Genomic DNA, 12,266 nt, shown 5'->3' on the forward strand with positions numbered 1-12,266 from the left:
CAAACACACATACAAACCAACAAACACACATACAGTAACTCATACACGAATAAACACACACATACACACCGCCACACACTCTGGTTCACACGCACACACCTACACATCAAAACTCATATACACACAAACCAACACACATACATAGACTCACACACAAACACACATAGAAACACACAAGCAAACATAGACTAACACACAAATGAACACACACAAACACACAAACATACACACAAACATCACCTCTATCACTAATGATTTCCAATTCCATTCCCACAAGCAGTCAGCCGATGCATCCATCCATCCAACATCATCCACCCATCATCATCATCATCATCCTCATCGTCACCATTTCTTTTCCACCAAAAATTTCGCGTTGATGACGACGATGATGCCAGAAAAAATAAAAATGATGATGATGACGATGGTGATGAAATCACCTTTCCCGATGATGATGATGATGGTGGTGATGATGATAAAATGGTGATTTCGTGCCGGAGAGATAGATCTAAAATGTGGAGGGTGAGGTGTAGAGGTGGCCAGTGGACTGGAGAGCTGCCGAACTCTGACGACTGCCCATCGGTTAAAGGTCAATTATTAATATTATTATAATCATTACTATTATTAATATTATTACTATTACTATTATTATTATTATTATTATCTTGCACTTTTTTAATATTAATGATGTCGAAAATGATGATGATGAAGATGATGATGAAGCTGAGAAAACTGATGATGATGATAATGATGATGATGATGATGATGATGATGATGATGATGATGATGATGATGAAGCTGAGAAAACTGATGATGATGATGATGATGATGATGATGATGACGATGATGATGATGAAGCTGAGAAAACTGATAATGATGATGATGATGGCAAAGACAATCTTGGTAATGATGACGTTAAATAATATGCAGGATTCCCGGTTGAAAGTTTAACCGGCACCAACTCCATGTCTCAGCCTATAAGTTTGTACATGTGTGGTTATAAAACACACACACACACACACACCACACAAATACATATACACATACATACACACAAACATACATACACACACACACCACACATACATACATATACACACACATACAAACACACACACGCATACGTACATACATACATAAACACACACATACAAACACACACTTATAAGTACATACATATATACATACACACAAACAAACAAACATACAAACATTCATACATACACATATACAAACATACATACAGGGTTTACGATGATCATCGTCTGCGTCATAGCCATTCTTTTTGCTCTCTGCATCCTAATTGTCGGATTAGTTGCCTTTAAATGGTCAGTTGGTTGGGCGGTTGGGGACATTTAGGGATGGGCAAAAAATTGGTTTTTATTTTTTTCAGAATTTAGAGATGGGCGTAGAAAAGTTTTTTTTTCAAAAAATTTGTGATTGTAAAGGATAGAATGAAATCAAAATGGATAAATAAATGAAGTAAGAATGAGGAAAAAACGAGAAAAAGAGAAAGAACAAAAGAAAGAGAACACAAGAGAAAGAGAAAGAGAGAGAGAGAGAGAGAAAGATTAGGAAATAAAAAAAGAAAAGAAGAAAAAAATTCCAAAGAAGGCACCAGATGGAGCGAAGTCGTTCTTGTCTGAAAACTAATTAAGGAGAATTATATTTTGAATATTCCTACAAGACAATGAAGAGGATGGTGATGATAAAGTGAGTGAAACTTGTATCGGTGGAACTACTTCTGATGGTGGCGATGAGTAAGTAATGAGGAAGTTGTCTTGGTGGAGGTTGTTCTGAAATGAGGATGGTGGTTATTTAAACTATGATGACGATGACGACGACGAGGATGATAACGTAATAATGACAATGATGATGATGACAATGAGGGCGACGATGATGATGCTGGTGTTGGTTTTTGTGAGGATGATGATGATGATGATGACAACGTGATGACAGAGATGCATTTGGCCGTGTTAATTGAAAAGAGAATTTAAAGAATTTTATTTTTCATTTCGCTATACCTTTTCCATATTTTTTTTATTTTTCCAAAGACGGAAAATTTTTCAAAGTTGTCTGATAATTTTGGGCGCGTTAGAAAAATAATTGTCTGTCGAAATTTTGAAATTTGAAAACTCCCAACTTTTCATGAAAAGAAATTTTTATGATTGCACACAAATACACACTACACAAACACACAAACACAAACAAAAAAACACACAAACACACACACATCTAAATAATTCACTAATTTACTAGTGTGAGAAAGAAACAACAGCGCAACAAGACTGATCATCATCAACAACAACAACAGCACGAAACTTCAATGAGATACGCATACAACCAACAGCTCCTGCAACAACAGCAACAACAACAACAACAACAACAACAACTTCAACAACATTCAAAACACGTAAACATGTACCCTAGCGATAGCACACCTCTCAACAACTACAACATCATCGGCAACCAGACCAACAACAACAACAGCAATGACGTCATCGTCGATAGTAGCCAAGCGTACCCAGGGTTCTTCCAGGCACCCATCCGAGCAAACTCCATCCATTCATTAGATGAGGGATTGCACAGAAACCAAGAAAATACATACTCCTCAATATCGGAAATCACCACGCAAATTGCAGAAATGAACGCGACGCAATTGAACCCTGTGGCTGGTGAAGCTGCGATGTTTACTTCAGCAGAAACAGCCACAACGACGAATGTTTTTAATGAGTTTGTTCGTGTTCCGTTGTCGTCACTACAATACCAACAACATCAACAACGTCATTTGCTACAACAACAACAATTACAACAACAACAACAACATTTACATCAACAACAACATTTACAGCAACAACAGCAACTTCAACAACAACTTCAACAACAATTTCAACAACAACTTCCAACATTAAGACAGCAGCGACCAGCACTTGTTAGCGATACAACAACACGCCAACAAACCATCCCTCAAATTCTGCAACAGCAACCAAGAGTTTCACAACAAAAACAACAACTCATACAACAACAACAACAAATATTTCAACAACAACAACAACATCAACAACAACAGTTTCAACAGATGAACGACAATAGCGACAACGAAAATTTACAATTCCTAACACAGAAATCGAAATTAATTCTTGCAGCTGGTGAGCAAATTAAAACGAGACCGTTACACCAACCACACCAGCCACATCAACCACACCAGCCACACCAACCACACCAACCACAGCCACCACAGCTACCACGACAACAACTGCGATTAAGAACGGATTTACTCAAATCGAAAAACACATTTGAGGATATAATATGAGAGATTTTTTTTTCCTTTTTTTTTCTTGTCCCTTTAATTGTATTTATGATTTTATTCATTATTATTATTTTTGTTATTATCATTATTATTATTATTATTATTATTACACACGCAAGTTTAAAGTAAAAATCTCGTCTGAAAATTATGTAATATTAATAAATATCCTAGTTAAAAAAATATTTTTCGCTATCATGTTGTTAGTAGTCTGTGTATATAAATACATTTTGTTTGATTTGTTTGTATGTTTATCAATTTATTCAATCTTTTACATGTTCATTCATTTACGGTTGAATAAATGAATGAATGAAAAAATGAATGAATGAAGGAACGAAGGAACAAACGAACGAATGAATGACTGAATGATTGATTGAATGAAGGAAGGAATAAACGAAGAATATTGGACAAAGAAACCACCAAACAAATAAACAAATGAATGAACGAACAGACTAATGAAAAAATGAATGAATGAATGAATGAATGAATGAATGAATGAATGAATGAATGAATGAATGAATGAATGAATGAATGAATGAATGATCTAATGAATGAATGAATGAAAGTATGAATGAATGAATGAATGCGCCGAAACATCTGTTGACAGTATTAAACAGTTTGAGCAGTCGGCATTGAATACATATACACACGTGAATGAATATGTGTGCATGTGTGTGCATGTTTGTATGTATGTGTGCATGTCTGTAGGTATGTATGTATGTGTGTATGTGTGTGCGTGCGCGCGTGTTTTAGTAGCGTTATCGATATATACATTAACACAGTTGCATTGATTGAGTATCTATTTCTTGTCTCTATTTACAATGTGTGATGCCGATACTACTACTATTATTATTATTATTATCATTATTATTATTATTATTATTATTATTATTCGTATTGTTATTATTATTAATTATTATTATCATTTGCGTTGGCATGTTTAAATTATTTGTATTATTATAAATGATAAATTATTATTATTATTATTATTATCATTATTATTATTAAATACATAAAATACATATATATTCGTGCAATTGCGCACATATGTTCATATACGTTATTAATGCTTTTTTTTACTTCTATTGTTATTGATGTGATTTCATTATTATTATTATTATTATTATTGTTGTTGTTGTTGTTGTTGTTGTCGTTGTTGTTGTTGTTGTTGTCGTTGTTGTTGGTTGTTGTTATAATAAAAATATGATCACAGACATTTCGTTATATATGTGATTTCAATTCAATGCTGACGACGACGATTATTGTTATATCGGTAAAAGTTATACGCACAAAATCAATATCTTCTTTTCTTGATAAAAATGCATTTACATACGCTTACTAAACACACGCACGCACACACACAAAACACACACACAATATATATATATATATATATATATATATATATATATATATATATATATATACATGTTTGTGGCAGTTGTAACTGTGTATGTTATATATATATTTGTTGAGTTATTTCTCTTTAAACATCTAAATTGTTAATGATATTAAAATTGTGGATAACTGGCAGTTTTTCTAAATTTTTAATGACAGGAAATGGATAAAGTTGAAAAGTAATAAAATTATTTTTACTTAAATTAAGTTTAAAAACACTCTTAAGAGTTAAAATTGTTGAAAGAAAACTGAATATATATCAACTAAATTTATTAATTTGTTTGAAAAAAATGAGGTTTTAATAGTTGAAACATACAAAAAAAATATTTTTGGTTGCATATGTAAGAGCAATAGTAGAAGTTATTTCAACAAGCAAAATGTAACTCATTCAAACATCTACTTACAATTACAAGAAAATTTCATCATAAAATACAGTACCAGTCCCAACATATCTTGAGAATCAAATTACAAGACAGCCAAAACTCAAACAAAAACAAATAAAATTCACAATGGAAGAAATTTTCAGAGTATTCTTCGACCTCCGAAACATCAAACTGAGTCGCGACGACGACACCTGCGACCGTATAAACCGACTCATCAGTGCTGTCCTCATCCTTCTTTTAGGTCTCGTAGTCAGCGCTAGGCAGTGTCTAGGCGAGGCCATCTACTGCTGGTGCCCAGAAATTTGCGCTACTAACCACGAAAAATACGCCAACCTGATGTGTTGGGTCGACGACACCTACTTCGTCCCATTTCTAGACAGGATCCCACACCCAGAGGAAGTTAGACAGAGAAAGATAACTTACTACCAGTGGGTTCCCATCATCTTGATGCTCCAAGCCCTCATGTTCCTGGCTCCATGGATCGTTTGGAGGGTCCTTGCTGGCAGGGTAGGGATCAAATTGGGAAACATCATCCAGGCGGCTTGCAAGTCCCAACTGTCTGATAAGTGTGAGGAGAGAGAGGCGGCACATAAGTTTGCCTTCTACCTCCTCAACAGGTTTGTCTTACCTTTCTGTTTAGCAGTTGTTTCGTATTTAAAAATTGTGTTTTGATGAAATTTTTGTTGAGTTTGTTATTAAAAAATAAATATTATATGTAGTTTTATTTTTTTCATGCAAACGTTTTATAAGTACTTTATTTTTAAATAGTTGCATGATAAAATCTACTTTATAAATTTTCTTATTAAACTTAAAAGAATCTCAGCGATATATGAATCTATCATTAAAAAAGATAAATGTTTTCTCAGATTCCTAACACACAGGCAACGACACCAACACTACAGCCGGCACCATCCCCATCATCAGCACCACCACCAAACGTCACCACCACTACCACACCTGATATCCCCATCGAAATGTTTCAGCAACACATGCCACTTCTTCAAGCCACACCTCTTCACCAGCTACATCGTCGTCAAAATCCTCTACCTAACAAACAGTGTAGGACAGTTATTTTTACTGGACAAATTTTTAGGTGTGGAGTTCTATACATTCGGCTACCACGTTCTCACGTTCCTGATCGCCAACCGCCAGTGGACACCCACCGATCGATTTCCACACGTTACGATGTGTGATTTCAGAATCCGCCAGAGCACAAACGTGCACCAATACACCGTTCAGTGCGTCCTTCCAATAAACATCTTCAACGAAAAAGTCTTCACCGTCATCTGGTTCTGGCTGGTTATCGTCGCAGCCATCACGCTGTGTTCGCTGCTTGGCTGGGTATGGTCTATGACTCTAGGAACGACGATTTCTGAATACGTCAAAGAGAATTTATCCGTTTTAAATATGTACATAGCCGAGGACCAAGTAGAACTTCAGAGTTTAGAAATATTCGCGAAGAAGTACATTGGCCGCGATGGCATGTTCATTTTGAAATTAGTGGCGAAAAATTCTGGTGAGTTAGTAGCTGCTGAGCTGTTGCAGTCCTTGTGGGCACACTACGGACAGAACTGTCACCGGTCTTATGTGAATTATTTGGCTATTGGAGGTCAGAAGAGCAAGACTCGCACGGGTTTAGGCTGTTCGATTTTGAAGAAAAGTAAGAGCGTCCGAGTTGAGATCCCTGATGTACAAGATGTCTAGGCCAAGTTCTTTTTTCTAATTTTTCTTTTCATATTTTCATATTTTCTTATTTATTTTATAATTTGAAAATTTATAAATGTGCTTTTGATTTTTCGATCAATTATTTCCTGTTTTCAATTTAGTTATTTTGATTTGTCGTCAATAATATTGAAATAATTTCATGTAGAAATTGAAATTTGAAATGAAAAAGATTTCCTTAGCAGGGCTACCTAGCGAAAGTTTTTAAAATTACAAAATCTTTGTTTAGTTCAAATAAAAAATTTGTCCCAAGATTTAAACGTTGAAAATTTGTTGATAAATGTTTCCATTTTATTGTTTCAATTATTAATCAATTACATAATTAACTAACTAATTTACTAAATAATAGAATAAAAAATCAATTTAATAGAAATTTATTATTCATCAGAACCAAATAAAAATAATGAAATAAGTTTTAGTTTTAAAGAACTGTTCAACAGCGTTTTTTTATAATTACTAATCGACCAACCAACCAACAAACAAATGAATGTATGGAGGTAAAATTTTTAATCATTAATTCAATAAAATAAAATGCTATATTAACTCAGTTCAATTACCTCTATTGTGTTTGGCATGGAGTGGTATTATTATTATTCATTTATTCTTTCGTTCGTTCATTCATTCATTCATCCATATATACATTCATTCATTCATATATACATTCATTCATCCATTTCATTCCTTCATTCATTCATATGATTATACAGTCATATCAGCAGTCATGGGTACATTTTTTTGTTATAAACGCATGTGTAATAAAACGCTCCAGTCAATAAATTAATTTTCATATAAAATTCACCCTATTAGGTATTCACTCACCAAGAGCTTTAAATTCACGACGGACAAAATCAAATTTGAAAAAAAAATGAAAAATTAACTGAAAAATTTATATTATATATATATATATATTCGTGGTTTTTTTATATATGTAAATATATAATATGAAAGAATATAGTAACGTACACACACACACACACATACTTGTATGTGCAAGAAAAATAAAGTACAATGTAATGTAATTATATACGTACACACACACACACACACACACGCACACATACACAAACATGTATGTGTGTGTATATATATGAATGAGGTATATATGAACATTGTTAATTAATAATTTAACTGTAGTTGTAGATGTTTGTATGTATGTGTTTAAATGTTTATGCCCGTATTTTCCTGATTGTATGTTTAATTTTTACAATTTTTGAATTTCGTTCACGAAACATAGTATGTTTGAATTGTACGTGATGATTGTATGTAATGTTTGTATTGTATGTTTCGTTTGTATGCATTACTTTGTACGTTTGAATTGTATGTAATGTTTGTATGTATGACTTTGTATGTCTGTGTTGTATGTATACAAGTTTGTATTTATTACTTGGTATATTTGTATTGTATGTATACATTTTTGTATATATTCCTTTGTATATATGTATTGTACACAATGTCATTGTATGTCCGTTTTAAGTACAGCTGTCAAAAAAACTGACATTCTGGATGACGACCATGTTCCAGAGACAAACAAAACAAGACAAATGAGCAAACGAACGAAACAAAACAAACAAACAAACACAAAACGGACAACCATATATTCTACGGAAGGAAAAAATGTTTAAATAAAAGAAAAGAAAGAAAATAGCGTATATACAAGTTTGAAAATATAATAATTTCTAATAAATAAATTCAACCATTTCTTTAGAAATTTTTTTCCATAAAACTCAACTAAGGCTTACCGACTGAATATTATCTAAAAGGAAATGTGACATCGACTTTGAATACTTTAAATGCGAATGAAATAATGAACTGCACAAATCTAAAGACGAACAAATGATTAACAAAAACGATAGAGATGGTGACGGGTACTAGGAGAGTATTGATAATACGGAATGTTAATTTGCCAGTGGCAATGATGTTGAAATTTTTGAATTTTACAATGGTACAGATGACAATGTTGGCGTTACGACAAAATAAATAAACAAGAAATGACGTTAATTTGAGCACGATACACCCCGACAAACATGTTTCTGTCCTCTGGCGGATAAAATTTAAGAAAAGTTTACAAAGTTTACAAAATTTACAAATTCTACAAAACACTACAACTAAATACAGACAGCACGATCCCACATAGAAACGCAGTGTTCTAACAAAGTCACCGACCCTACCATCCTCTAACAACGACAAAATTGTCAAAAATGACGTCACGAAGAACGTCAACGATGCTGGTGAAGATGACGGAAATGACGAGGATGACGAGGAATAGGATGGTTGATCCGGGGCGGATCTGATCACGGGCATATCCTGGCCACTACCACTACCGCTACCACTTGTCGGCTTCAAACGCCCGTTTGGGTTGTCGGCTTGAAAGTGTGATTCGTAAGAAATGTGTCTGAAAGCTGCGTGTGTGTGTGTGTGTGGTTGTGTGTGTGTGGGTGTGTATCTGTCTTAAATGCTTGTGACAAAAAAAACGAAAAAAAAACAAAGCAGAAAACATGTAAATATGCAAATAACTGTGCAAATAACTGTGCATATGTCCGCCGATAAGATGATAAAATCAAGCGCGCTATTGTCATGAATTTTTAAAGGTTTGTATTACTTTCTGGGAGAAAAAAAATCAGAAAATAAATTCGATGTGTTTATTTAAAAGTAAACAAACATTAAAACCGTTTAAAGACAAACCAACAAACAATACAAACATACAAACAAACAAACATACTAAACATAACATACAAACGATACAAACAAACATACAAACAAACATACAAAACATACAAACGATACAAACAAAACAGACATTGCGACAGTAGTACGCGTGTATGGTTCGTGCCCATGGCATTCTCAGAGATGACCTTGTAGTAGCGAAAGTTATGCTGTTGCACGTGACGAATAAAAAATTTCGTCTCCATCCTTCCGTCACTGCAGTCCTGATAATGATTATGATCACGTGTGATGACGATGATTATGATGATGATCATGTGATGATGATTATGATGATGATGATGATCATGGTGATGATGATCAAATTATGATGACGATCACGTGACGATAGCGACGATGATGATAGCGACGATGATGATCACATTATGATGATGATCACGTGAAAATAATAATGATCACGTGATGATGACGATGATGAATGATGATGATTGGGTGATGATGATGATAGGGTTATGGTGGTGGTAGTATTGATAATGATAGCGCTAGTAATTGCCCTCAATCACGTCATTTTAAAAATCATTCTCATCTTTATCACCATCCTTGTAATTAACTTCCTCATCATTATCTTCATCACCATCACTACCACCACTACCATCATCATCATCATCATCATCATCACTTACAGTTACAGACGTGGTGTACTCATCTGTTAGAGGCCTGATGGACTTCTCACTCACTCTACCATCACCATCATCATCATCAACAACTTTTTCCACCCTATTATCACCACCATCCCTACCATCACCACCATCACCACCATCATCATTATCATCATCATTGGCGTCATCGTCGTCGTCGTCGTCGTATTCATCATCATTAGACCAGTATAGAGAGAGGAGTGTTGGCTTGGCTTGAACGGTGCACTTCAAATACACATCTTGATCTCCGAGGTAGGCGGTTGTTTGAGAGCAGAAAAACTTTGGCTTGTCTAATTCAAAATTAGATAAAAATTTGCCACCAATTGTTTACAATTTGAATTTATATTATGAAAAAATTCATTTTATAATTTATTCTTGATAGCTTAGATGGTAAGAGATCTACATTCATCGTCGTCGTCGTTCACGCGTGGCTACCCGGTTTGATTTCAGTCTTTCCCAAAACTCTGCAGCTGTAATATGCCTGCCTCGTGCCAACTTACAGCCACGCATAAACGTCCGATATGTGTATGCATGTATGTGTGTGTTGTGTGAGTGTGTGTGCGCGCGTTTGTGTGTTGTGTTGGCGTGTGTGGTGTGTGTGTGTGTGTGGTGTGTATTGTGCGTGCAACTATTTTACGTCGCAAGTATGTGTAAGATTATATATATATATATAAAGACACCAAACTACAAATTTGTCAACAACACAATCATCAACACAAACAACAGCACAGACAGCAACACGCTCAAAAACACACAACAATACAAACAATAGCATAAACAACAACACAGGCAACAACACAGGCAACAACACAGGCAACAACACAGGCAACAATACAAACAACAACACAAACAACTAAACTCACGCCAAACATTGAGAAATCTTTCGGTGAGATTAGCAACAGGAAATCCCTTGTTAGTAACCGAACACCGGATCATCTGGGCATCGTCGGAAAAGGAAAATGTCAAATTGACGCAACGTCTCGTGACGGTGTGTTGGATGACGTAGAAGCCCTCACTTCCGGAATACGACTGCAGACGGATCTCGTCGAAATAGGTAGTGATGTCACGATCAGCCAGAGAGATGTGCATGTGTTGGTGAGGGGAGTATGAACGACTGGTGCACGTTACGATGTGACGTTGGTTTTCTAAAACCGTGAAGATGTTGTTGTTGTTGTTGCTGTTGGTGGTGTTGTTGTTGTTGGTGCTGTTGTTGGTGTTTTTTATGTGAAAGTTGGCGTTTGGATTTTTGTTGAATTGGTGATAGGTATTTTTGTTGTTGTAGTAGTAGTTGTTGTTTAAAATGAAATTATTGACGTTTTTGATAGTGTTGGATGCTTTATCGCGTTTTGAAATGTTTTTATTCTTTGTTGGCGTCATCGTTGATGATTCTATGCTTAAAAGTGAACGTGGATTTTTGGCGATTCGGACAAAAAAATTGGCCTCGCTGAGGTATTTAGTTTCTTTGGTTACAATTTGGTTGCTGGGGTTGTTGTTGTTATTTAATACTTGCTGAACGATTTGTGGTTGTTGTGGTTGTTGTAGTTGTTGTATTGGCCTATTTCTGAGCGTAAGTTTAAGAAAGTTATGATAACGATGTCGATTATGATGATGACGATGATGGCTATTGTCTAAATGATCCGTTTCTAATACTCTACTTTTTGAATCAACATTTACCAGGGAACGTTTCTGCAGTCTAAGGTGTAGATGTTGTTGTGATTGGTGTATTTGTTGTTGTGGCATTTGCTGTTGTTGTGTTTGTTGTTGGCTTTGTGTTGTATAATCTCGCCTCTGTCGTTTTTGCGGAATAATTTGTTGTGATGGCTTATATTTTTGCGGTTGTTGTTGTTGAGGACGTTGTTGTTGTTGCTGCTGATGAACATAGGACGCAAACCCAGTAGCAGCCGAAGCAGTAGCAGCAGAAGCAGTAGCAGCAGATGTCGTGGTTGGTGTTGAATTAGAAATTTCAAATTCTAAAAAGTGTGACGGAGCTGAAGAGGAAAGAGGATTTTTTTTTTTGAAGAAAAAAATTTTGAATGAAAAATCTTCATTTAAAATTTACGTTTGAAAAACAAAAATTCAATGGAAAATTGTATACACAAC

The 12,266-nt window shown here is 34.8% G+C and overlaps 3 protein-coding genes across 3 annotated transcripts; 2 read left to right on the plus strand and 1 right to left on the minus strand.

Annotated features, from left to right (window-relative positions):
• Window positions 1-477: 477 nt before the first annotated feature.
• Window positions 478-3,752, plus strand: HELRODRAFT_189976 (hypothetical protein; the record flags this gene model as incomplete). The annotated part of the gene is made up of 6 exons (XM_009011726.1): window positions 478-586; window positions 1,244-1,325; window positions 2,257-2,719; window positions 2,849-2,929; window positions 3,068-3,146; window positions 3,230-3,752. The coding sequence occupies 6 exons, from the start codon at window positions 478-480 to the stop codon at window positions 3,295-3,297; spliced, it is 882 nt and encodes a 293-aa protein (XP_009009974.1). The 3' UTR covers window positions 3,298-3,752.
• A 1,513-nt stretch (window positions 3,753-5,265) lies between these two features.
• Window positions 5,266-6,648, plus strand: HELRODRAFT_132794 (hypothetical protein; the record flags this gene model as incomplete). The annotated part of the gene is made up of 2 exons (XM_009011727.1): window positions 5,266-5,706; window positions 6,010-6,648. Coding segments are annotated over 2 exons (1,080 nt in total), but the record flags the coding sequence as incomplete, so codon positions are not given.
• A 1,908-nt stretch (window positions 6,649-8,556) lies between these two features.
• HELRODRAFT_189977 (hypothetical protein) lies at window positions 8,557-12,046 on the minus strand (the record flags this gene model as incomplete). Its single annotated transcript, XM_009011728.1, has 5 exons — window positions 8,557-8,844; window positions 8,971-9,206; window positions 9,605-9,734; window positions 11,037-11,343; window positions 11,841-12,046. The coding sequence occupies 5 exons, from the start codon at window positions 12,044-12,046 to the stop codon at window positions 8,557-8,559; spliced, it is 1,167 nt and encodes a 388-aa protein (XP_009009976.1).
• Between the last annotated feature and the right edge of the window lie 220 nt (window positions 12,047-12,266).

The sequence above is a fragment of the Helobdella robusta genome (assembly GCF_000326865.2).
Source record: "Helobdella robusta unplaced genomic scaffold HELROscaffold_10, whole genome shotgun sequence".
Lineage (NCBI taxonomy): Eukaryota > Metazoa > Annelida > Clitellata > Rhynchobdellida > Glossiphoniidae > Helobdella > Helobdella robusta.